Source organism: Odontesthes bonariensis, chromosome 5 (genome assembly GCF_027942865.1).
Source record: "Odontesthes bonariensis isolate fOdoBon6 chromosome 5, fOdoBon6.hap1, whole genome shotgun sequence".
NCBI lineage: Eukaryota > Metazoa > Chordata > Actinopteri > Atheriniformes > Atherinopsidae > Odontesthes > Odontesthes bonariensis.
In genome coordinates, this window is record NC_134510.1 from 22,525,114 (window position 1) to 22,553,094 (window position 27,981).

Consider the following 27,981-nt stretch of genomic DNA (forward strand, 5'->3'; position numbering starts at 1 on the left):
AATGTTGTTTGTTTTTATTTCAACACAGTAGCAGCAGACACATCTTTATCAAGGGTGTGTTATGAGTAATAATAATAATAAAAAAAAACTCACTGTAATAATATAAATGAACTATATAATGTTTATTAAAATATATAAAGACAAAATACATATATGCATAATTATATCCATGATGAAATATGCATATAGGGTATTACAATTATACAGTAAAATGTGTTTACATATATAGATTTTTTTTTATACATATAGCAAGATATTTTTGCATTAAAACTGGCAGTGGTGATTTCATACTTTCCCCCCCAAATAGGAAACCCTTCAGCCCACAGCAGGCATCCATGAGAGTGAGGCCTCTGTGGGAAGCTTGAGAGCAGCAGCACCTTTACACCTGAGATCTGTGTTTTGGAAAGGTCTCACACAGAGCAACACAACTATTCTGACATACACTGTAGCTTGTAGGACTTTAATCAACAGTTTCATAAGAGAGAGGGGTCCACATCAAAAATGATCTGATCTGCTCCTCTCTGTACTGGTTCCCTCAATGAAGTGTGTAAGGAGTGCAGCCGTTCGAGCAGAAAATCCACAAAAACACTGACAAACTGTGCCACACAACTTGTTACTACATGATAACTTCCCTCTGGCCCAGTACTGTCTGCCGTCATGCCACATGTTTCCTCAGTACACCTAATTGCAGAATATATCTGTAGAGCTTGCAGGAGGAGTGTAAACAGATCCTGACAGAGCATGAAACATTCCCATTGGATGACTTTAAGTCCTTTAGACTGGTGTGGTTGGTTGTGATTGGTCCTATACAGTTTGAGTCACTGCAACCTGAAAGGCTGTCATGTCTGGTGGTAGTGGTGGTAGTGGTGGTGGTGGTGGTGTTCGTGGTGATGGTGATGCTCGTGGCGCTGGACCATAGGAACCACAAACCCTGGGCTCCCAGGTGGGCCCGACGCCTGCTCTCTCTCCAGGCTTGGCAGCACAGAGGGCACCGGTGGCTGCTGCTGAAGATGGGACTGAGGCGGCAGAGAGATCTTGGATGGGGACAGGGCCTCTCGAGCTTTGGCTCTCAGGCGTTTACTGTGACTGTATTGCAAAGGATGCTGGTGGTGGCTGGAGGATTGAGCTTGGTGTGGCAAGTGGTACACATCCTGACCTCCGTGGCCTGCAGCGCTGCCACTATGCAGCACTGATTGGTGGGGAGGGTGGTAGCCATGGCATTTAGTGGATTTGCTACCCCCATTGCCCCCATTATGGCCCCCACTCCCCTTGTAGGTTCCTTTGGGAGATTTGAGGAACTGCGTACCTTTGCTTCGAGCCTCTACAGGGTTGTAGCTATCGCTGATGACCTGTGAACGGCGCTGGTGAACAACTTGGGCTTCTGGCTCCTGGGAACGTGAGCGGCTCTGGCTTTGTGAGCTCCTACCATGAGCCTCCTGAGGGGGGAAGACTGGCGTTGTTCCTGAAGGACAAGACAGAGACAGCAGTGTTTCTTTTTTTTTCTTTATAATAAATTAGTGGTCTAAAAAAATTCTGCGATCTCTCTTTATTAAAACCCCTTAATTTGTGCATGTCTGTGGCTTTGTTTCCATACAATCATGTGGAAAAGAATACTAATCCATCAGTTTTAAGATTTTACATATCAGTTTAACACTCAGATGAACCAAAAACTCACAACACATTACAGTGTGTCATTATTTATCTAACAAAAACTAGAATGCAGAGAAGCAGTGTGTGAAAAACTTCACTTTAGTAGTTCATAGAACCACTTTTATCATTAATAACTTTGTGTAACTGTTTGCTGTGTAATATATAGTATATAAACCTTAGAAAGGCTTTCAATAAATACAACTTGAAGGTCCCTCTCTGATGTGCTACAACCCTGCCCCTTCATGGAGAAACAGGCAAGTAACCATAGCAACTGCTTGGTAGTGATTGAAAGGTTGGAAACCCCTCCTTGTTCTTATTGGCTGATTTTACCAAGGCAAATTGCATTGAAAGCCCTTGGAGAATCCAAAAAAGTGGATCTGTCTTATGTATTACTGTCACAGTTACAACAAATATAGCAGAAAGTTATTTCTATTCAAATGACCACATTTGCGTAAAAAAAAAAAAAAACAGGGGGTGGGGGCGTGCAAACAAGACCAGATACCATGCTTTTCTCTGAGAGAAAAAATGGAGGTAAAATAATTTATAAAATGATATAAAAGCATTATAAAAGTGAAAATAACTGATCAGTCGTGTGCTAAATTTTCAATGTTCACAGATTTAGGACTTTTGGTATTTAGTTCCCTTTATAAACATTAACTTTTTTTTTCTTCCAAAAAGCAAGTTACCTCAAGTGAAGAAAACTTTTTTAAAGTCACGCTTTTTGTGTCAACCTCTTTGATTTCAACATTTTAAAAAACGCAAAAAAAGCCTATTCTAAAAAGTATTCTAAAAAACTGGTGTTCCATTTCACAACACCAGGCAAGCTACAAAAACAGACAAAAGACTCTGACCTTCAAATCTGGATGTGTAGTTCTCTATACCGGCAAGGTCCAGATAGTGATTCCTCCTCTCTGTGTTCTCATCCACACAGTAATGTTGACCCTCGGTGGCTGGCGGCTCATTGCCCTGCCCTCTGTTATAAAAAAAGAACAATTAAATTTGTGACAACGTTTGAAGTGGTTTTCAAGTGTAAATGTTTACTGTGTAAAAGGAACACTTTCAAACAGTCATCGATAGCTATTGACCTGATGTGCGAGGACAGCCGCTTGTCAGATGAACGAGCCTCCTCCTGGTGGCAGCGCTCTGAGGATGCAAAGACCGAGAGACTGGGTCAGGGAAAAATGTAGAGCAACATCATACCTGCACAAAATCTTTCAGACCACAGGAAGGACCTGCAGAACTCTCTTTTTATGGTCTTTTTAAGCTCCTACAGCAGGGTGGTCCAGGCAGACAAGTACACTTTTGGTTGCCCAGATGCAGTTTCCTTCCAGCCACTTCCAGTAATTGTGAAAGGAAGTCCCTGGGGTTACGGCCCTGACCAGCTGACAAAACCCTCCGAAATATCAATTTCCTCCACAGTGACGATCAGATCTCACTCTGTCGTGGACAGGTCTCCCTGTCAGATCCCTGTGTGATCTGTCAGTACAGACCCAAAGAACATCTCTGATGCAACAGCAAAGAAAGCCTGCATGAGATTACTTATTAGCTGAATACATACAACTGAGTGTAAGAAGTTCCAGTTGCAGCTGCAACACAGAGGCAGCCAGCTGACGTCATAAGCAACATACCTATTTAGCATTAGCTGCTAACTCTGCAAAACAAACGAGCATACAGCTCCCGACCAGCACAAACCGATCACTGTACAATAAAGACTGCGTTCACTATTGGGACCACAATGCTTGCAAGACCAGAACGCAAACCTGGCACATCAATGACTGTACAGACGGAACCGCTAGCTTTAATTTGACGGAATTCACATCCAAAGTGAAGGAACAGTTTTAGCTCAAAAGGCATTGAGGCCTGATTTAGGCTTTAAACATGAGTATAGGTACATTTATGAGCCAAAGTAAATAAAGAAATTGTGTCAGTATCTAAATATTTCCTCAAGTAAGTGTCTATTAAGCACCAAGCTGGCGGTTTTGTCACTTCAGCATTCATATTTGTATTGAAAGTGCACAAAGAAATCGAGCACATGAAAAGAGTATCACATTACTGAAGAAGCCTGTTGATGCCAATCTTATTTCCAGTTACCTGCTCCTGTTTCTCTTCTGTGGCACCTTGGCTCTGGAGTGACTGTCAGTTTGACACGCAGAGTCTTGCTCTTATTATGGCAGGAGTGATTCACAGAGGCATCCACCACATCATAGATAGTGTGCATTAGACTCGACATGTCCTATTGTGACAGATAAAACACAGTTTACAGCCCTACATCTAACGCACAAAAAACAATTGTGTAAAGATAATGAAATATCAATACTAATACTGGTGAATATCATACAGACACACAGTCTAGCAAAGGCCACAGAGAGCACAACACAAGAGGAAGAGACAAAGCCAACACATACCTCCTTAGTAACTTTCCCACTGTTGTCAAAGTCATAAAGAGTGAAGATCCACTCCTGACGGTTGTCATCTTCAACAGAAATGTCACACTCTAGGTCCTGAGAAAACACAGGTGTAGTTATTTAATACAAATGAACAACTGAAGAGTTTCAATATGCTGCTTTTTTCACCATCATAAGGACTGGACAGACAGGACTGTTTATGACAGCAGGGGGCAGCAGAGTGCAACTCATTTGAACAGCAGTGCCTTCCTTTCATTGCATCTTAAATTGATTTTCAGAAGATGTGCATGCTACTTTACAATATATTTAAGTTTGCCTTTGTCTGCACAATAGAACTGGAACTTAGCACTTTCTTTTTTATATGCGTTTGTATATATTCAGGCAAGGGGAAAAGTATCAGAGTTGCGAGCTTTGAGTGATCGCTATTCTCAGTTACAGCATTCTGGCAGAAACTTTTATTCAGATGTATCTAATAACATGGGCATGATTGAAAAAACAAATATTCGGAATATAGACCCCGCTGCAGGCGCAATAGAGAGCTTACACAGTAGAAGAGATTAACAAAGGAGACTGCAGGAGTTACAGAGTCCTTTAAGGTTTTTGTAATATGTCTTCAGCTCGTGTGACCAGCAGTGATCACTAAAAGGGACATCTGAGCAAAAACGTCTAAATATTGCAATATATTTATTCTATTTATTGGCCCTTAAATTCAATCAGGACATGATCTAGAGAGATGTTGGCTTACGGACAGATGATCTGTGCACTGCGTGAAGTCCACAGCGGAAGCTTGGTTACTCACCGACATTTTATTTTTAAACCATTGGTTACATGCTTTTTAAGCACAAACAGATTATTGGCTCTTAGCACAAGAATTACGACCTTTGCTGACCAAAAATAAACCCTGCTGTATGAATTCATTGGAGGATTATATAAATGTCTTGCCAAACAGGCCTGGATCAAGAATTTAGCTGTGGAACATTATGATAAAAGTTATGGCCTTTGCTGCATCTCTGTTGCACAATGCTCACGTGATACCAGCACTGAATAGCTGCCAGGTCATATTCCTACGTACATCGAGGCTGATGCGTTTCTTCCCCGAAGGTTTGGAGGCATCTCTGAGCGCCTCCTTTTCTCCATCCTCGGAGTGTAGGTACTGCAGGTAGCTTTCACAACCCTCAGCCTTCTCCGGGGGCAGAACCACTGCCAACACAAGAGAATACATCTCAGTTGAAGACAAACAGTGGAATCTGATGTTAAAATTAGGCAACATTTTGTGTACACTAAAATAATCTCTAATCCTTACAACACAACAGCAAGGACAGTTGTGCATAAAGTCTTCTTAGGAATGCTTATCTGAAATGCAGTCTGTTATTGAACAAAAAATACAAGATAACTTCGGTCATTTGTAACTTCACCTGGTGAGTTGCCAGATAAAAAGGAAAGAAAAAAATCAGATGCTTTAAATATCTCACCGTATACAAACACAGACGCACCTCGACAAATTTGATTAGCTAATTCTTTGTTTCTTTAAACAGTTTAAAATGTTTTCACTGTAAATACATACATTTGACATATTCAGCATTTACAGTTGGTGGAAGCAAATTTCCCTTGTAAAAAAAGTGCTGACACAAACTGCAGGTGTCCTGGGTGTATTCTGCTCCTACATGTGGGATCCTGTTGCTTATGTGTCAAAAGGAATTTGCTCTTCTAACTTGAAGAGCACTTCCTTAGAATGTGCATCTTCAAATTTCAATGTACACAAACAAGACAAAACCCTCAAATCCCTGTTTATTGTAAAAAACAAAATCACCATTAAAATTGGCTAACAGAGATCATTTTGAAAATATCCTGAAAAAAAAATCTTCAAATCAGAACTTCCAGCTAATTACACATTTTTTAAGTGTATTCTCAGCTGGCTGTAGTTACAGAAAACATATTCCCAATTACATGATACATGAACACAATTTGGTGTTCATTTTGGCTCTATGTTTCATACCTTCAAATAAAACCATAATCTTTGTGCTGACTTTTGGGCTTTCAGTTGCTGCATGTGTGATGTATTCTCTCATTAGTTCAACTACTCATCAGTTTGTATTGTACATTTTACACATTTGTTTCAGCCTGACTTATGACTCAGACAGAGGACAAACCTTCCAATCTGTCATCAAACCGTAGCTTTGCTTTCTGCAGGATTAAATATTTAGGAACTGTTTTAGCATGAAGCTCGTCATTGAGTGAAAAATCACCCTTCTCCACCTACCCTCCAGGGGACAATGTTGATCTGTGAATTGTCCTTCCTTCAGCTCACCATTTGGGAACTCCTGGGACAAGGAAAGAAATGAGGAGAGAAAGACAGAGAGAGGAGGAAGATGAGGAGGGGGGGGTCAGAGATGTAAGTGAATCTACAGTTCAGACCACAGACACAGAGAAAACAAACAGTCCCAGCTAAAGCATTTCCTATTCAGATGAGCGGGAGAGGGCTCGAGGCTCCAGTGCGGCCAAACACTTTGAACATCTGCACGCTTATTGTGTTTCACTGTCTGGGACACAGCGAGCATGGCCACAGCCAAGCTTTCAAGATTCCTCTGAGCCCTTCAAAAGGATCCCTCACATCCATCAAAAAAAAACATGATGCACTTCATCATCCGAGCTCTCTCCCAGCCAACCTGTTTATTCTCATTCTGCTTGACATGAGAGACCCTCTGAGAAGCGTTTGATGGAGGCCCAGAGTTTAGGAAAAAGTGTTGTTGTATTTATTGCTTACGGCCTGACTCTGAGAAGTTTGGTTTATGTAAAACTAACCTCAAAATGAGCGCTCAGCAGCATTTATTTTAAATGGAGAATAATTGCCAGATGGAAACTTCCACGCAGATAGGATGGAACTGATTAATTACACAATTCCAGAGCTGTAAAAAAACAAAAAACAAAAGCGAGACAAAGGGATGGAAAGAGAAAAAGCTCTGCTGTCATATGTGAATAATCTATATCCTGCATAAAACAGAACCGCAAAGCATTCCACACATGTGCTAATGCATAGGCACACACAGAGGGAAGGGCAACAGGGTCTCCATGCACACACACAGCCATTTTTTAATTACAACTGGATTGTGGAAACAATGAAAATTAAGTGCAGCACAGGCCCTAAACCACAAGTATTTAAACAACAAATGATTCATCTTATTTACGTCATTCTCAGCCCTCTAAGCTGCTCCGCACACACTTTGAAATAAAATCTCACCAGATTGAATCAAGGAGGCCCACTGAACTGAGACAAATAAAAAACAGATAGATGCTAGAAAACAAAAGAACTCCATGTACCTTTGACAGAGCTAAGGCCCGAGCGATTCTGCACATCTGCATGCGTTTAGGTGAACGAGCCCCCTCCCTTTTCCACCCTCTCTCTCAGAGTAATCACCGCAGCAGGGCCTGTGGTTCTATTTAACAATCTCAATGACCGTGATTATTCCTCACTTCAGAGGATGATACCTCTGGCCTGTAATCTGCTCCTGACCTTCAGCACTAAAACGGAGGAGCCCGTAAAGTCTCAGGGTCAAGGCTTGGATGGCCCCGGCAAATTGGCCACCGGAGACACACTGAGAGACAACAGCAAAAGAATGGGAGTCCAAAGTTGGGGAGAGGAAGGGAGCAGGAAGGAGGAAAGGAGCTAAGTAGGGGAAAAGGAGAAAAGGAGGGACCAGAAGATAAGAGAAGAAAGGAGAGAAGCAGATAAGAGTGGAGGCAGAGGAGGATGCAGTTTATGAGATAGAGCCTATCTGTTGCTTACTCCACTCTCTTGGAGCTCAGTGGGAGAGATGAAGGTTGGTTTTTAGAGGCTCTGGAAGGCTTCTGGAAAAAGTGGAGACAACTGGTACCGCTCCCTGGGCCCCAAACAAGAGGCCGTCTTTAATCATCAAATACACATTCTTGAAATGGAAAGAGAGAATGTGCATTCATACATGCAAAATACACACACAGTATCCCTCGTCTGTAGCTTCTGTAGCCAAGTTGTTGTTTTCTTTCTGTACTGGAAGCTTTTATCTCCTCTCTTTGTGCTGCAGTCTCTTAATGAAGGGCAGTATGTAAGGAAGAGGGTGTTCAGACAGACACACTGTTCTGCTACTCAGAGAGACATCAAAGACAGCCATTGATTCTTGCCATCCTTGTTCCCATGAGGCGTGCAGAGCAAGGTATAAGCACCTCTAAATGAAAGACAAGATTCAGCGTTAAATATAACGAAATGAATCAGTGAAACAGCTGCCAAAAGTGAATCTTGTCTCTAATTAAAATTCAGATGTCAGGAGATGTCTTGCTGGGCGCGCAATGAGGCGACTAGGAGGCCTCGTGTTGAACACATGGCTCCCCCACCAGCACCAGCACCAGCACCACCTCTATGTTCATTACATCTATTGGGGGAAGTTAATGAAAGAGCAGGCTGGGTCTGACCGCAGTCTGCAGTTTAACGTCTAAACACATGGCATCTCCATCCACATCGCCCACGGTGTCGGGCTCAAATCTGCCCGCCACATGTGTAATTAACTGCTTTCTGGCATCTAGCAGCACTCATTCCTTCACTATCAGATCACAAGCTGCTCTGTAGTCTGCACAAATCTGTTAGCATTTTGAAGCAAAAGTGCTCCATCCTTTTTCACCAGTTGTGTACACCTGAAATCCTTGATACACACCTCTGTGCGTGGTAAAAGAAAAATGCGTGTGTGGGAGAGACACTTCAAGAGGAGTGACAGGGAAATGATAAGGTATTGGATCTCTGTTGTCTTAAAAATATGCATTGGAAATATGCACTGACAGTGTTCCGTGTAAACAGGCTCTGTCTCTCCGACGCCTAAGAGGCAGAAAGAAAGGTGTGTGATGTTTTTTCCTGTTTAATGCAGCAGTTCTGCCAAGCTTCCCCAAAGCCTCAGTATACTGCCAGACTTTTATGTGGGATAGGGTAACCAGGGGAAGCTTTCATAGCTCCCAACCAGGTGACATCAGACATCCCCCAGCAGTCTGTCTCTCCCTCTGCCTGCCTACCACCCATCCTCCCTCTGGAAAACACTGCACATCTTTGTTCTCACATCTCCCCCTTCAGCTCACCCCCTAAAAATAAGTGCACGCACTTCTTTTAGTCCATTCTTCAAACCATATGATGAACAACTGATTTTGAAAATCATGTCTCATAAAACAGCTGAGGCTGACATTAACATTACTAACGCAGTAATGTGTTCCTCTAGCCACTGGGTAGAAAATAAGCTCGATCAGATGTCTTAATGCGTGTCAAAGAACAAACATATATTGGAAAAAATACAAAATCGGGATCAAGTTTGCATTCTTGTGTAAGTTTTGTGGGTTTTTTCCTTCTTATTTACCACATGTGCCTTTGTATTGTTCTGTGCAATTACCTATCCAAACCAGGTCTACAATCTCAGCTATTTGCTTTATTTGAGAGTCCATTTGAAGTTACATTTTGAGGGCCTGTTAGCGGGAGTTCTCTGACACTTAAGAGGTCGCCACAGGAAGGGCTTCATGACCATGAGCCAGCCAACCAGCATTCCTGCTCCAACCAACTATTAATTGGAGATGATTGTGGGGTTCCCAAGTAATGAAAATGAGGACTGAGTATTATCAATATAAAGAAAGGCCCGCCAGTACGTAAACAAAGTGCATTTTCGTATGCATTCCGGAGAATGAAACTGGAGAGGGAGTGGGGCCATTGAGAAATAAAAGCCCTCCATTCCAGAAGAAACCAACCTGGCCTTGACTCAAAACCAGATGTGAGCGGTTATACTGAAGAGAGGCAGAGTAAACTAGAAGGAGATGAGGGGTGGAGAGAGGGGGGAGGGGCTGTGCCTAAAATGTGGGAGCTAAAGAGAGAAGGTCAGTTGCACAACTTTAGTCTCTTCTGTTGACTTCTGTCAACTTTTTTCTTCCTGTCAAACAGAGTTTTCCCTCACTATCGTCGCCTCAGGTCGATGATAAGATTCAATGTGATTAGTTGGAAAACATTTTATGAATTGGCACTCCAGGGAAGTTTGGATTCCAGGGAATAAGATTCAATAGCATTATAATTGATTTACAATTAGTTAGATTCTAATAGGATTTAATTGTACTGTATCTTTAAAGTGTTTTTAAAGTTAATCTACTTTTGCTGTGATTTGGTGTTATATAATTAAATCTGAATAAAACAACCTGCACAATGATGTTTTCAATTGATTCATACATGCATTACATCATAAATGAGCCAAGGGCAATTAATCACTTAATTAATGAAGAGTTTGCATTTGCAAATTTAGCCTGAAAATAACAACTTTAAGCAGCATAAATTTGCCTCTGTCGAGAAAAATATTTACATTTTATGTGTGTGTCCTGTCCTGCCATTCTATGAATGGAAATGAGATCCGAGCAGAATGCCGTCCTGTCATCTGGACTAGCCTCATGCAGCTGAGATGGCCCAGATATGGCCCTCTCAGGGTAGCAGGACTCTTTCTGGGGTCAAACAGGAGGCAAAACCTCTCCCTTGGCAGGACATGAATCACTGGGGCGAAGCCTCTTCGGTCCTAGTATAACAACAGCTGTGGTGAGAGATGAGCATGCTTGCCTGTCTATGTAAGAGCAGCATGTAAACCAATGAAAGTCACCCTCCTCTCCCCTCCTCGTCCTATCGCTGATCTTTCTCTCACTTTGATTATGACCTACTGAATGGCATAAACAAAGATTAGCATCTCCGACCGACCACCCTGCATCTGTCACCAGTACTGTAATCAGCTTGCGCTCATTAAAGTCGGCTTTGATAGTACACGATGTAATGGAGCGCCCTCCTCTTAGCTGTCACACTGGGAGCCACTGGACGGACCATGTGCTCCATACCAAAGTCTGAATCAAACCAACCAATATAGATTAGGCAAATGTATGATGATGTGTAGGTTACACATCATGAACCAGTTCACGTGTGTGATAAATTACTGCATAGAGGAAAACAAAGCTGCTCTGAAATGGTTCAATTGATGCAACAAAAACTTCTATCAAATTAAAAAATCTGTTGCCACACACATTGTGACGACACCAGAGAGACCATGTTGCTTTTATTCACGAGTAACAGAGCTTTACTTTGCACTACATCACGATTGCATGCTGGTGTAATGAAATAGCCTCCGCGCAGACATTTTATGTGACCAATGCCACATGTTACACGCATTTATACATTTAATTATCCATTCAAACAAAAGTTTCGAAAAAATGGGTTCTTTTTACAGTCAGACGAGAAGTAGTCTTTTACCTAATCATGTTCTTCGATTTTTACAAGTGAAGACTTGAATGTCTTGCTTCAAATCAACAGGGAGATGCCTCAAAGAGGGAAAGTCCCTGCCTTGAGTCTGACCTTCTTACCAATTAAAAGAATCATTCTTCAAAACTGGAAAATAATGTAAACCTGCATCATTTTCCAGAAATTTGTGTTCAGAAAATTAATAGGTTTCCTAATTACGGAGCCTTCTAAAAACTAAAACATAATCATAAACCTTATGATGTGATTTAAGGATTAAGTGATTTTCTCTCAACTTACTGAACACCACATCAAGCTTTCCTCAGGGCAGATACTGTATCACCCAGTGAAGTATTGAAATGACTGTCTGCTGAATGTTTAACTGCCTGTAGCTGTTAATATGAAACTGACCATAAATCTTGAACAGTTCAATTTTAAAGTCAACTTACTTTCACTAAAATTACTGCGCCCTTTTGGGTTTTGTGTAATTTCACCACCTTTTCTGTCTCTTTTGATTTGATGGTATTCATCTTGAAGTGTAGAATGACAGCTTTAAACAGCATGCCTCAGATCTGTATTTCCTAAAATGGGGGATATTGGATAAGCATTAAAAATTAAACTAATTTTAATCCAATCCAATAAAAAATTAAGCCAGAGGTTATTTTTACTATCAGGTAACCTACTGACTACAAGCTCAAGAAATTAATAAAAAGAAATGTTGGAACCAGCAATTTAATAGATGTTCTTTCAGCTGACTGATCAAATGATTCATATACATCCTTATTAAAACGGAATACTGTAGCAACAGACAACAAGAAAACCCTAAAGCGTGACAGAAGACACATGCACAACAGACTGTGAGTACGTGCGTGCACCCTGACAAACAAGAAAGAGGCGAGTGCACAAGGTGGCGGCATATCAAAGCCAGTGTGGGACTAAAACAGGATGTTCCTCTGTTTCTGGCCTCCATGTGAAATTCTGTAAGCTCCCGCGCAGGCCCCTGGCTCTTAAGCCTGGCCAATGGGGAGTGCGTCCAGGCCGATAAAGCTGAGGGGATTTGTTCCACATTCCGTGGGCCCTTTAAACAACACAGAAGATCTCAGAGAGCCAGGTTGTGGGTGAGGCGACTCGGACGCCAATACCATTATGATCCAAAGGTAGACCCTCCCTGCGAGTGTCAAATTGAGCAGTATTTGAAACTGGACAGCTATAATGACCCCATGAAGGGAGGGGTTTAGTGAAGATCAACTCCTCAAACTGGTCTGTCACTTACCGTCAACAAAGCTTTGTAAACACCTCACTGTTGTGTGTAGTTCTCCGAGGCAAGACCTTTTCAACACAATCACTCTCACCTAAGAGTGCTTTTTGTGTACTGTAGCCAGTGTCAGGTTTCAAGCTGTTCTTCTTGCACTGAGATGTCAGTTATAATTGCTCTCACCTGTGAGATAACTGCCAACACCACTGTTTTCACTGTTCATTTTGTTAAGCTGAAAGAGATTTGAGTCACAGCTTTGAAAAGCAGGCCTGGCAGATCATAGGGGCGAGGCTCTGTGGTCGGAGGCTGGTGGAGCTACAGGCGTTACAGAGCTCCTGCGGGTGACTGAGAAATGTAAACAAACCATGTTGGGGAAGGACAGCTGCATGTCAGCGTGGAAGAGGGGCAAAGCTACACAAGCTTTACATGTAGCACAGTCTACAACTCATTTTATCTGATGTGCCCCTTTGGCCCTGTGTGACAAGCTCAAGCATCTCTTTATCAGCAGCCATTATGCTCCAAATCTGCTCTTTAGAATGGATTATGCACTAATGCTCAGTGGGGAATCTGAGCAAATTTCATCTTAAAGACATGGTTGGTAATCCTGTTCAGAAACACATTTTGTAATACTGGGTGAAATGGTCCGTCTATCCTGATAGAAATCTACACAAGATGTATTTAGAAAAAGGGACGAAAATAATCAGACCTCTGTGGCAGCTGCAGGACTGAGAAAAAGCTGACCAATCCGAGATCAGCGGGACGCTGATCTCGGATTGGTCGCCTACAAAAAACCAATCAGATGCCTCTGCTTTCTGCCTACGCCCCCCTCTGCCGGCTCCCTGCTCCATGTGCGCATGCGGTTCCACCGGCTTTGGATGAAGCACTGACGGAATGGGGAGGGGGGGGTGGAGCTTAGAGGAGTGGACACTTTCGAATCTTGCTAGCTCTCTTGCTAGCTCTCTAGGATTACCTACCATAGCTTTAAGTAGTTCATTTGATTTGCTCAAGTTTGCAATAGTACTGATAGCATCAAAAGTTTGACTTTTTATTTTATATTATATCTTTTAACTATTTCAGCTGTTTATCAAAAAGCAGTAGTTAGTTAACAGTTCAACGCACCTGTATGTTGGGTTTAGGGACATCCAGGAGTGAAGCTGCAGATTGTTACTAATCAAGTAAATGAGTAACCTCCCACTTTATGGACTTGTACACAGGACTTCACGGACAAGTAGATATAAATGGCTTATTCTAAAGTAACTAAAAAAATCAGCAGTTCTTGTTTTTAATCAGTTCTGCACTACAAACATAGTTATCAATACTATATTGCATTTCTACCGATGTAACCACATAAATCGCGACAACTGTTTCAATTAGCTAACTTTATCAACATTTATTAACTTTTTCAGCTACCTGCCATAATTGTTTCTACCCATCTCCTTTAGCTAACTGTCTATACCATTTATTGATCATATTTGATTTTCCATTTCAAATCTTTTTTCATTTCTTTTCGCTAAGGCAATAAAAAAACATTTGGTCATTATAAATTAATTTTTTTTATACATAAGTTTTTGACGCTTCAGGGATTTATCAATTATGTGTTACCTGTGCATTAGCCACCTCTCTGATCACTTGCTAAGTACTTTTTCAGTCACACTCAATAGCAATAAATCTAATCTCATGTCAGCGTGTGAAACAGTGACATAAGGTGAATCTATTGTTTGGACTTCTCCCATTAGAATCTAGTAATCCGTTCCATATAAAAGAAAAGCCTTTAGGGAATTTGTTTCAATTGGATATGTGATGAGGTTTCTTTTTTTAATTAGTGAGTAATGTCATGCTTCAACCCTGAAGGCAAAAACAGCAAACCATAAATGTCAATCATGTGAGTAGCATGACTACTATTTGCTGATGCCTTCAGAATCGTTGCTCTGCTTTTTTAAAGCAATCAGATCGGCAAAAAAAAAATGTGCTGTCTTATAAACCAAATTTAGATGACCCCAAAAAGGGCTAGAATTGTTTGCATATTATCACATACTTGCTGCTTGCAGAATAGGCATCATTATTCAGCACTAACCTAAAAACTAAAAAAAAATATCGGACGAAATTTTTTAAAGTGCCAATTCAGCTACCACCCATTTAGATACTTACTTTGATAGACACTTCTAAACTCAGGGCCTGTGGGGCTGCCGTGATGAAATAATTCACTGAGACAGAAGGATTTGATGAGTCACTGGTTGCTATAGTGATTACCTGCCTTTTTTCCAGGGTTTCAGGGGAGCATAAAGCGATGAGGCAAAACTAGAAATAGAGTCTCAAACTGACACTCGCTGTGCAACAAATAAAAGTTTTATTTGAACCATGAGTGGCAGAATCTTGTCTTGGATATATAATGTTTTTATGAATCTAGCGTGTATCATATAGTCTTAAAGACAGACCCCTCATCTCAAAATACGAAAAGAAAATAATTCAGAGCTCATATAGTGGGAGTGAATTTGAGTTTGGGTGAACACGCTCTGTAGCCTAGAAATCTAGACGCCCCTAGCGGCCGCAAATGGAATTTGCTCCGGGGCTACAGCTTTTTGCTGTACGGGTCTGGCTTGCTAGGCTACACGCTCTGTGCTCTAGGGCGATTTTAGAGAAAATTGTAAGGCTTACTCTAGTGACAGTCACACTGAGCAAAAAGACAAAAATGCTTACATTTCGATTTATAAACATGTAGGCCTACACATGGTATGGAGAGGAGAAATTCTGAGCATGACAGCAGTTTAAAACAACACATTTCTAAATATTTCAAAGTGCATGACATCAGTGAAAAAAACTTAAACTATGATTGTGCAGAAACCATAAAAGATACAAAAATACTAATTCAGTCAGCAAAATCCAACTTCCCATGACCTGTTAAAACTGTCTATGAGCTTCTACTCTAAAGTATGCCTGAGCTATCAGGCTTCTCACTCGTTTGGGCTACATCCCATTGTTCTCTATGGGAAAATGTTGTAAACACATTACAACAAATTGCGACCAAAAGTTATAGCTCACCATTTGCAGTGCAGCTGCATGTTTTGATGCATTCTTTGTGTATTTTCTCAAAGCTGTGGGCTGAGTCATGCACCAAAACTTTTTTACTAGTAAAGTAATGAGCAGTAGAATGGCTTTCTTAATTTACTACCCATAAATCTCATACCTATAAATAACCAATTCATTCAATGAAGATAACTAGCAGTGAGAGGCAGAAACATGCAGCTCATGTATTTACCTTCCAGGGAAATATTAATTTCTTGCCATTTGCCAAAGAAAATTAAACACACCAGGCTGCTTCATCTGCCAGTAATGAACTAACCTAAAATTGATGCTATTGCAAACAAATGTTTGGGTTAAATAAATATTGGAGTTGCATTGTAACCTTTACACATATTGGACTCTTGAAACATGGATAACTGGTTGTGTGTGTATGCACAATATTTTTGGCTGCTCACTTGAATTTCAGGCACCCATGTTGTTAAAGGCTTTTGTGTTGGTAAAAGAGCTGCCTGCTGGCTTCCTCAACAAGTTTTCGGGCAGAAAAAGAACAGGTTTGGGGTCAAAACCACAGCTCTACAGTCCACTAGTTACTGCTCCCTATGGGTAACTAAAACAGAGCAGTACAGATGCATGTAAGTAACCACATGCACAACCTCATGCATCCATGAACAATCAGCCAGTAATGTAGCATGAATTCTCAACCCATTTATCTTTGAGGCATTTTGGATAAACAGAGGTGAATGACTGCTATCACTGCAATAAATCCTGGAAGGGATTCAGGCTCCCAGGTCAGAGACATCCAAGACACACAGTTCGGTGTAGTAGGATACAACATATAAGGCAAGCGGGCAGGCAGAGCCTCTAATAACTCATCTCCCACAGCCTAAGTATATGCAGTGACATCTGCCAAACCTCAGGTCCCCAGACACCACTTGTTTGCATAAATGGTACTGTTCCTCCTTACTATGAAAAGGCTTGAAGCCATCTTGTCCAGAGTAAAAATGTCTTGGCTTCAAAGACTGTGGCACAGTTTTTGACACTAAATAGCTAGGCTGAGTCATACAGAAAAAACAAACAAAAAAACACCTGCTGACGGTTCGAAGTGTCTGCACACCTTTTATCTCCCTTCTGTCTTTGCTGTTGTGTACCCCTCTCCCTGACTGTCCGGTACTGCCGTCTCCTCCGGAAGGCAGGGATTGCTAGTCTCAAAAACCACAAGAATTCTTGACACTGCAAGAACAGGCATAATTCCAAGCTGTGAAGTTCCTCACCGGCTTGGAACTGGACAGGGGGTCATCACAGGGTCAACACCAAGTGTTTTCCTGAGGATTCCTAAAAATACACTCCCGCCGGGCGCAGGAAGCAAAGGAGACTCCACGATCTTTACACGATGTGAAGGAAGCCTGGATATGTAAAATGGAGCACAGCCAGAAGGCCACCGGCTGTAATGCTTTGGCGTTTGAGACGCAAGTTCCCATGAAAAAAAGGACAAAGCTGAAAGCTGAAAAGAAACAGATGAGATGTGGGGGGAAAGCAACAAGCACACAGGCACTGATGCACTAAAGGTCATTCATTTTTCATTCAATTATTCTCAGACCATTTTTTTTTTAAGTAAAAAGAATATAGGGCTGTGCATATGATGAATGGCTTTTGAAATCACATTGCAAACCATGAATTATAATCTTTTTTGTGCCACATTACAGAAATATGCCAAATAGAGACTTTGAGACAGAACCATCTGTGCTTCTTCCTTTTAGGCTGAGGTTCACATGTGTGCACTTTAGTGACCTGACAGACAGCCTGTGTGTCTGGAACACTGTTCCATAGTGTGAAATTCTGAAACGTAATTCATCCATGGCACAAGCAGAGATCAAAAGGCTATGGTGCAGAGGGCAACTCAGCTCAGCTCCACCTCCATCTCCAGTTCAGCTTTTGCAGCAGAGAGCACTGAAGACTGCTGCTTTTGCAGCCATAATTACAGAAACCAGGTCTATGAGACTGGGGAAAGAGTCTGCACTTAAATATGGGCTGCATTAGCTTTGCAGTAGTTTCCTTTTCCACATCTTATCTCTATCACAAAGCAACAAGTCTCTCTCTCTCTCTGTGTCATACAGCAAGTGTGGGGGGGGGCAGTCCACTTAAAAGCACTATGTGTGACACTTGGTGCCTGATAAAAGTCCTTGAAAGAGGATTTATACTTCAAAAAGCAGAGGGTGCTGATGTGCAATAACACCTTAAAAGCTTTAAGATAATCAGGTGCTACCAAGAGAGGGCAGTTCTCAAAGCTTGAACATGTGACAGTGTGGGTAAAAGTTCATATATTCTGATACACTGGCATTTTTTAAGTGATATGATCAGTCAGGCCCCTATCAACACAAAGAAGTAGGCGCTGGTTATAAAGAAAGATTTAGCTCAACTACAGTACGTGTACATTTTGCTGAAGTCATTTAAAATATCCTGCCTGCCTAAATGCTTCTCCATTTCTCACCACTTGCAAGAGAACTTTTTTTTATTTATTACTTCCTACTAAAGTGACATGAATTTCTATGACATTCTGCTTTTTCTGAGACACTTATAACATGAAACAACATCAAGACGTAGCAGAGAACATTTTCTTTGGGATGCACCTCCTACGAGCAGATGGTGTCTCTAAAAAGGCTCTCGGTGAGGGGGGGGGGGCATCTCAAGGAGAACTGCTGTTTATTTGAAATGAGCCTTTAGGTAAACATGTTACATGGCACACAGGGCCAGGTCAACTTCTGAAGTGGACGAGCTCAGGAAAGAAATAGGTGGGGGAAGAAAAGAAGGCTACCTTCAGAGGAAATGAGAACAGAGGCCTCTTTCAGCAGTGTTTCACCCCCCACCCCAACCCCACCCCCCTCTCTGTCACTTATAAAAAGAGCACAAAAGGTGTCTGGGTATATAACCATCACAGACTGCGAGAATCTCTCAGTTCTTTTTTTCCTCTGAACACAAAAGTGGAGTCATTGGACAATCATTTTTCTCCAAATTAAATCCCCAAGAAAAATCACCACCCATGACAAAAATAACCACTTCTTTTTAGTGGAAACCCATTGAGGGTTTTGATGATGACGGGAATGGGTTTGTGTAACAAAAGCAAGTTTGCAGCCATTCCCCGTTGGAGAGGAATGTTTTGTGCAGAAGGAAGGCCAGGCCCGTGCTGTCTGCAGAACTTGGGTCCAAGCTTTGAAGCTCCTCATGTGTTTCAACAGCTAACCACTTTCAGATGGGACTGTGGCGTTTTACGAGCTGAGTAATAGCGATACCTACACATGTGCAGGCTTGGGGTCCCAAAGAGGGGAAGGCTAAGAGCACACAGAAAGACTCCTCAGGGGTCTGGGTTAGGCTGTGTTTGATATATCTTATGCAACAGCATTCGGCATATGAAAACGGGCGCCAGGAAGATGGATCTTGTGGAATTTTTTTTTTCATTTGTGAATACATTTTCTGTTATAAATTCCACCTTTGTCAAGCTTATCGTCAACATCAAAATGATCTTGCATGGATAAACACTCAATCACGCCAAACACAACATTGAGTAAGACTGAGCATAACACATTATCTATAAAAAAAAACACATTACTTAAAAAAGGGAGCATTTGTAAAGCATCACAACTGTGGATAACAATGGCAGCAGCTCTGGATGTTGTCTGCTGGACTTTTTTCTTTTTTCCCCTTTAGCATGCAGGAAACCAGGTCTGCGGTGTGTCTGGAGTTTCACTCCCCAACCACAAAGCTATCATGGTGGCAGGTTCATGAATGTGGGGCACCAATGAAAATTTTCAGCATTCTTGGGTAACCCTGAAGGCTTTAAATACAAGAACAAGACAGAGAGGGGATGTTCACTCTGCATTACAGCATGAAAGGTGTTGATGAATAACCCAAAAGCACAGATCAACTATCTGACTACTTTACATAGATGTTGGTAGTAAAATTCGCTCTGCCCTTTTGCAAAAGTTTATTGCTCTCTCATGCAAACTAGAAGAGCAGAAGTATTCTTGCCTAAGATTGATAGTGTACTGTGCTGCACAAAGATATTAGGTTTCCTGTATGTTTGTATTGTGTAAAATACACATCAGCTCAGCATCTGACCTATATGGAGAATATCTCAAGTTTCCACTGACTGAATTGAATAGTTAACGCACTTGTGTGCAAAAGAGGAATCCCCCGTCTTCTTTGAGCAAACAAGCAAAACCTCAGACTCTCTTTCAGTCTGCAAATATTCAAAACATCAACATCTTGAAGGGTCGTATATCTGCAGTGTCTCCTCTGATACCGTTTAAGTAACACAGGACACAGGAAGCTTCCCGTGTCCTGTGTTAGCTTATCGCGAGCACTCTTCTCACTGATTATGGAATTAAAACAATGTAGCCAATTAACATTAGTTAGAATGACAGAATATAATAACAGAATGAACAACCATAACTGAAAAAATATAATATTCCCCTGGCTGCTCTAAGGCTTGCGAAATGAAGTCCACTTGGAAAAGAACAGGGGTTTATGTGGAAACATACCTTACACACTAAAATGTAATAACCTTTGAGTCTCCCGGTGTTTTACTTGGCTGGGAGAGCACAAGATCAAACACAGACTTGAATCCAGCAGCCTCTGCCAAAAATGTCAGCGCTAAGCACTGGACTCCAGCTTCAGGTATTTTCTTTCCCCTGGCAAGGAGCAAGAGTAAAGACACAGACTACATTAACCCTCACTGGGGCTACCCCGAACAGCCACCTACACACCAAGCAGGCAGGGGAAGTGAGGTCCACCTTCTGTCATCAGTGACCACTCACATGTAGGTCACTTGAGTGCCACGAGAGCACGGGATGGACTCCAATATAGAAGCTGAGATATTCACATACGAGTGCTTTAAGACTTGCTGTCATCCACTCTTGTAAAGCAACAATGATCTCTCTGAAGCGCGCAAACAGATATCTCATAAATATCATGAAAGCAGTGATGAGACGTAAGTGACTTCAAAGCGGTGATGATGGGGTTGAGATATCTCTAAAGGCAACAGAGCTTCAAGTTGTACGTCTGCAGACAGGCGCTCCAGTGATGAAGGAAGTGGGGTGACTGTCATTTTTCTTGTCTAATTATATTCTACTCTCCTTTGAGCTGCAGGGGGAATTTAAATTCATATTCATGCCATCAAATATAACCAGTGGTATGGCTATCTATGCATAAAACGTTATTACAATGTCATCAGACCAAAATAAACTGTCAAGAAGCACTAATCATTTCATATGCTAAGATGAACAATTTTTTATGACACACTTGTCAAGGTACTCTTAAATACTTACATGAATACAACAGCATACCATAACATGTACGAGAATTTTAAACCACAGCCACCGGTTTAGCTCGCAACCAAGCATGGAAAAAGTGGTGCATCTGGCCTAACTAGTTAAGGCAGGATTCAGATGCAAAAGACACATTAAAAGGATATTTTGTTTTTGTGGTTTTGCTTCGTCGTGTGAAGTGCTAATGAAGTGTCTTACCTTCAGCAGGTAGCAGTAAAAGAGCTCTCAGTTGGGAGAACCAGGTTTTCTGATTGGCAAGCTAAGCTATAAGTCACCCTGAGTAGAGTGATTTTTTTTGTTGCCATCTACTCAAAGTTGGGGGGAAAAAGAAAAAGAAAAGAAAAAAAAGTGTAATAATTATGGATTTGTACGCCTAGTCCCTACTCCATCAGACAGTTGGCCGGCGTCACACAGTCCATGTTGCCACATGTTTTTGAAACCTCGACATTTCGTGGATGAGACAATGTAGTGACAAAGTGAATAACTGTTTGATGCAGTACTGATACGGTGTAAAAACAAAATATCTCTCTCGCACAAACATCTATGATATTATTTAGGTTTGAGCCGTTTTGAATGGCCATGTTTTAAGTAGCTTTAAGCTTGACTGCATTTGTGTGGGGGTGTAGCTTGAGGTATGGCTGAGACATTAACCACATTGATTAGGCTTAGTTTAAGAAAGAGCTTCATAAATTTGACACGATTTGACAAGATTTTGGGGTTGGCACCAAATTGGATCTATTTAAGTTTGTGAGCTATGATTTTGTCTAAGGGCTACCATCAAATGTTCCAGAGGCCCCAGCCGAGATTTGAACCGGGAACCTGTTATGAGGTGACAATGCTAACCATAACATTACCACATAGCTCCCAGCATGAGCAATTTGCTGGAGGTTGCACAGCAAACTGGTGCATACTTTTCCACAGGTTGCTGGAATGGTAGGACATCTGTGGCTGAGTAGTTCTGCTGTCTGCTGACCAAATTCTGAAGTTTTTCATCGTGGGCCTTTCTAAATCGCTCTCCCTGCAGCGGGATTGGGTTGAGAACTCTCAATCATTACTCGTTGTAACTGAATTATTTGCTGTGTGACTGTTGTCCATCATGCAAACCACTCAGTGCAGTGGTCCAGACTGATGCCAACCATCATGAGAAGCAAACAGCTGTGTGTAGCTTGCTTTGCCCACAACGGAGTTATAATTTTAACAATCAAATTTGATTATATAATCGAATTAAATTAGTCTGCAACCATAGTCTGAATTCAGACTTAAAAGAGCCTGTGGACTGATTTTATTATCTTTGAACAGCATCAAGCTAAAAGGCAGAAAAATGTTATTGATCATCCTAATTGATCAGAATAAGTGGAACGAAAGATGAAACTGAAACCTGACATGGTGTTCTTACGTAGCTCACAGACCTCTACATCTCAGGAGAGCCAGTTCGTTCTTGACTCCAGCTCTGTCTTTTTTATTTGGAGGAGGGAAAACGAGACGTTTGACAACTCCAGACTATAAATGGGAGGGACATACAAGCATTTAAACGTGGGTGTGGTCGGCCCGGTGGCAGCAACATAGAACAGAGGAGCTTGGATTACAACGCACACAAAGGGAAAGCTAGTACTTTTTCTGCAAAGGACATACATAGAAAAGAGCTGTTTGCTGCTATAGTAAGCCAAAGATAGATACCCTGCATGTAACCCATAAGAGTGGTTTGATTATTGCAGTTGCCAATCTGATTTGTAAAATGAAAAAAAGCAAACGAAAATCGACAGGCTGAGAGGTTCAATTAAGGGACTTGGTTCATCTTTGTCCCAAAATGTCCCCTAAAAGGTTCTTATGGCCCTGGGTAGTCCTTAAGGCTTCTGACCCAATGCATGATGGCTCTCTGAATCCTTTTGATGGTCATAGTGAACTTTTTTTACTGCAGCGCTGGTCAGCAGGGAATTAGGGTGAATGAGAGCAAACTGCTTCAAAGTACTTCAGACAGTATAAATATCCTCAGAAAAATAAACATTTAATCTGCCAGGAGGGTTCCAATGCCTTTCTCCATTAGGCGCAAGCCACACAAACCCTCTCTCATGCACTCAAAAGTACAGACTGAAGGACTCGACCTCTAACTCAGAGGCGATACACACTTTAATATTGGTACATTAAAGAGGGGAAAAAACAAGCATCTCAGACACAAGTGTTAAAGGCATCCACGTGATAATGTTGACACTGACAAATGACAAACAACAGAGAAAAGAAAATATCCCAAGACAGCAGCTTGACTGTATAGCAGCCATTACAATATTATACAGAACCTAAGGTGAGATAAGGTCAGTGGTCAGCTTCTGTCTCTCTCTCCACAAGGCAGCTAATAAGTCGGATGAGGCCCTTCCCCCTATACCTTTAAAATCCTCAAATATCTTCCTTAAGAAAAAAAAACCCTAACCCCTATTCCTCCTCCTCTTTCCTCTTCCCCACCACCCCCTTTCCACCACAGCCCCTCTCCCTTCTCCAGAATTTTGCTGTACAAACCAGGAACAGATGTCTGCCGGGGCCGTGCTGAAAGACCCCGCTGTTCTGGATGCCAGCCACATGCTTTTCATTCAGAGATGAAGGCTCACAGCTCGCCTTCTTGTGAAGCCAATTTCAAAAAAAGAAAAAAAAAAAGGAGGTGTGGAAAAAAACAAACTCTCCAAATGCCTTCAAGTCTCTTCAAAAGCAGTACATATATGAGCACACCTTTTTGTTTCCTCTACTCCATGCATTGTTCCCTGCTTGTCTAGGCCTTTTTCTTTTTTTTTTTTTTTTACATTTGCAATCTCAGATTGAGGCAAAAGTAAAAAGTCACAAGATGTTGTTGACAAAAATATTTCTTGAAAGAAGCCTTGAAGTAGTTGAAGACTGCAACGACTGTATCCAATGCACACAACACAACTCAAAACTAAAAGAAAATCTCAGCTTTACACTTAAAGCAGTGTGCTAAAAAATAAAAATGTCATTCCGGGCTGTCGTCTCAAGATTACGCAGATATCCCAGCCTCATATCCAAATCAAATATTGCTAACTTAAAATTAACATGGTGACTAGAAGATATACCCAAGTGCCCAGCGGCAAAACTGTCCAAACAAAACATCTATTTTGAGCAGGATCACTGAATGAGGATTTTATATAAGGGGAAAGTCTTGTTCACAGATTCCAAATGAAGTTTTAAAAAAACATGAGCGCACAATTAGTTTAGTGAGCTGCATGGGAACTATGCTCTTAAACCTAATTTATTATTGAGCGGTGAGTGCTATGCAACTCTCCGTAAGTCAAAATAAATTTGTGTCTTGGAGCTTTTGGCACATAGTTACATCCAACTAAATCCCTAACTGAGCCTTTCTTACTTCAAGTGAGATATCATTAACCTTTCAAAGAGGAAGAATAAAGGTCTTTGTTGTGGTGTTTAAAATGTTGACACACTCCCTCTTCACAAGCCAAGTCTGTGGGAGGTTTGAAGACAAAAGATAGTGCTGAAAGGCTGAATTAGTCTGTCAATATTTGGGCATTCAAGCACGTCCGCATGAAGCTCCGGTGGTTGTTGTGTGTGGGTCTGGAGTGCTGTTTCAGAGGTGAAACATAGTGTATATTCACAGAGCTCCTTTACCAATAAGTATGGGTTTGGACAAATTTCCCAAATCCATAACTAGTAGTGTTCACAGCAGGGAGGGTGATTTTTACCCAGGTGTTTGAGCAGGTTACACTTGTTTTGAACACCTGCAAAGAAGAGTCAATATCTTGATGACTATTGCGAGGATGAGCCAAGTCATCCTGCCAAATCACGCCCTCTTTCTGTCTCCTGACGTTAAACTTTAACGAGACTGTGAGATTACAAATTAAAGTTTAAACAGGTCTTTCAGTTTTTTGATCCTTTGTTATTACTTGCAACAGCGCAGCAAATCGGTGATGATTTGTTGGATTCAAATTATTGCTTAACTGAGGAGATGGAGGGATAATTGTATGATTTCTTTTTTCCTCTGGTGGCATACTATTCCTCAGCCCCTCCCCCAGGACAGGGCAGGGGGATATAGAAGTGAGGAGTGAGGGTTGGGAGCCTGTTATCAGAGCCCTTTTATAACTCCCAGTTCTCTGCTTTGAAGTCTCAGCCAGACAACTCAGGAATCCTACTCCCCCATTTGACAATGAGGAGGTGGGGGTGGTTAGAGCTAAATCGCGGGTTTGGCCAGCCTTAATTTATCTAAAATCATAAGTAATTCCAACTGTCTCTGCCGCACATCAACCAGGAATAAGTGGTGGAACTATGATCTGGTGAGGGCCATATGCTAAAACACTCATGAGAAGAGGGCCAAAGTTGATCTACAACTTCAAACCTCCCAAAGCACTGCTGCTATTTGCTGTTTGACTTGGACCCACTTTATCATAGTCTGATCTCCAGACATTTGAGATCCCATAATACAATAATCATATCTGGAAATGTGACAGAGTAACTTGATCCTAGTGAAGAATTAATTGACAAAAGGTGGGATCAGAGGAGGAAATGGTGTTATAGTGTTAAATTCTATCTGTGCTGAAGGTCTGTTGGTTACATGGGAAAGTAAATGGCATGAAAAAGACCCCCAGGGACATGAGCTAGCTTTAAGTTACTACAGTCACATTTCAAACAGCATGAATAGAGCTGTCACAGTATATATGCAGGAAGTTGCATGTTTCCTTTGCAATACAATAGAGAGCAAATATGCATTTCATTCCCAAATTTGGATCATAACTATGATAATTAATCAAATTAATAGTTTTTTCTATCAAGCACATCATAAGACCATTTCGTGCCCAAAACCCAAAGATATTCCTTAACAATAATTCTTCTTTTAAAAAGCAGCCAAGAAACTTAGTTAAAGAGTAAATGTCACATACGGTACAGATGTTAAGTGCTTAGCCTGAATCGTATTGAAAAAGAAACTGAAAAACACATTTTCAAGTTACTTTCTGACATAGAACAAACCCAAAAGTGTTATTTCCATAATTACAATTTCCCACAAAGACGCATCAAGAAAAACACAGGCGATAACAGATAGCTGCACACTGTCCATAGAAAAAGCATGAAAAGTAGGGTTTGCTAGTTAAATGCTGATAGACATCCAGTTTTGTTCTGTGAGCAAGCTTTTAAGGAAACCAATTAATGACACAAAATAAATCAAATGCATGACTTTGATTGAAGTGAGGGTGGGAATGCCGACTAATAAGCGCCAGTCTTATGTCTTTGGTGGTTTTCCTTTAGGGCAGTGTGAACTCAGACTCCTCTGAAGCAGGGTAAGTTCTCCTTTAATTTGCCATGTGTGGGCGGTTTACAGCCCTGATATAATCCATAACTCTTCCACTATTACAACCACCCACCTCACAGATTGTCAGTAACTCTCTGTGAACTTCCAGCAGTCTCTGTCTGAGAGCTTGAGTCTCCAGTCCCCCTCAAAATGACACACTAATTGAAGTGATGTAATGTTATGCCACGGAGGGCTGCCCGCTGGGAGCAGTGCTAGAATGGGAGGCATTGAGGAAAAAAGACACAGCCTTGAGCCATGATGCCAGCAGCCACAAGAGCAAACTTTCTATCCCTCAGTCTGAGAAATGACTACCTTTCCATCCTGCCAGTGTCTCTGTGTGTGTGCTGCTTTGCCAAGCTGCTTCACACACACTCACACAAGGGGCTCATAGCTGTCATAACCCATCCAAAGATGCTGGCTGCAGTGCTGTGCCGGAGCCAGATGTGACAGAAAGAACAACAAGCTACAATTTTGCAAAGACATCAGCATGTCCTCATGCATGCCTGGGTATACAGTTCACTTCCACTCAGGTCAAGATTTCTCAGATCAGCTTTCAGGAACAAGGGAATGTTACAGCTTCTTCCAGACAACTTTGGGGGGTTTTAACAGACTCGATTCAGCAGCATATTCAAACACTCTCAGACCAGGCATGTGATGAATTCAATGATGGTTTTTGTTTATGCAAAACAAGTATCAAACAAGTAGATTTAGCATGCAGCATAAGAACAGGGAATGCTGGGATCTGAGCTGTAAAAAAATCTCACTTTTACCACCTAAACAGAGCAAAATTTAAAAAAAGAAATCAATAAAATACAACACTTTTTTATATTGCTCTTGAAAATGCTTCGTGATCAGCGTGAATTCGTGTTACGAAAGGACAAATTTGTGTCCCTGTAGTCTCCAAAAGAAAAGAAAAAAGACAAGAAAAATTATTGAAAATAAGTCTATACCTGCATGTTCTTCAGCTTGTGATCAGTAGCGCTGTACCTCTCACATTCCTCCATCCCTCTCCGGAGGAAGGCGTTCACAACAAAACTGTCTCCTGAGACAAGAACATGCACCGTTCAGCAGGTATAAACCTCAAACACGTAGTTTAATTCATCATTATCATTTATCAGCCATTATCAAAGAGAATTATCTACTTTCATCCTCACCTTCGGGGTTTTCTCTGCGCTTGCACGCTTTGAGACAGAAGGATGTAAAACAGGCATCGTTAGTTTTATTGAGAGTACAAAGTTAAAATGTTGTCATTCAGCGCTGTCAGCTTAGGCATCTCTTACCATGTTTTGACTGAAGTTTGCCCATTTTCAGGTCCTTCTTCCTTAGATCAGTAAAGGTATTCCGAAATCCGACAGGGATGAAACAGTCACTTACTCTACATGGTCACATTGTGTTCGTTTTGCAGGAAGAAAGCTCCAACTTCATCCAAAGGCCGGTGATCCAATTGCGCGTTCATTGAAGTATCGATTATATATTAGATAATAGAATGGAAATCTGTAAAAGGATCTATGAGGAAGACGGGATCGCACTCGCTGTCTGCCCTCAGACTTAACTTCAATCCAACTGCTGTGAAACCGCTTTTACGCAGCGGGAGCGAAGAACAAGCATCAATTCAGCAGAAGACCTAAGACACTTCCGGTTATGAATCTTAAAAAAATAAAACATAGGTGAGGCAGTGATCAGCTCATGAGGCAGTTCGATATTTAGTTACATGTGTGAGGGAATAGGGGGAATTTTTATGAAACAGTAGTTTTTCTGTTTCTGAACTACATAGA

At 41.4% G+C, this 27,981-nt stretch overlaps 1 protein-coding gene across 1 annotated transcript; it reads right to left on the reverse strand.

Annotated features, from left to right (window-relative positions):
* Positions 1-103: 103 nt before the first annotated feature.
* nkd2b (NKD inhibitor of WNT signaling pathway 2b) lies at positions 104-27,770 on the reverse strand. Its single transcript, XM_075466655.1, has 10 exons — positions 27,487-27,770; positions 27,361-27,387; positions 27,157-27,248; positions 6,316-6,376; positions 5,128-5,255; positions 4,056-4,151; positions 3,742-3,883; positions 2,736-2,793; positions 2,502-2,623; positions 104-1,462 (listed from the first exon to the last, which is right to left on the reverse strand). Exons 1-10 carry the CDS (start codon positions 27,509-27,511, stop codon positions 840-842), a joined length of 1,374 nt encoding a protein of 457 aa, XP_075322770.1. The 5' UTR covers positions 27,512-27,770; the 3' UTR covers positions 104-839.
* Between the last annotated feature and the right edge of the window lie 211 nt (positions 27,771-27,981).

Coding starts and splice junctions, on each gene's coding strand:
- nkd2b (XM_075466655.1), bottom strand. CDS start 27,511: ATGGGCAAACTTCAGTCAAAACATG. Junction 2,624..2,735: donor CGGCTGTCCTCGCACATCAG/GTCAATAGCTAT, acceptor TTTTTATAACAG/AGGGCAGGGCAATGAGCCGC. Junction 1,463..2,501: donor CTACACATCCAGATTTGAAG/GTCAGAGTCTTT, acceptor CTTGTCCTTCAG/GAACAACGCCAGTCTTCCCC.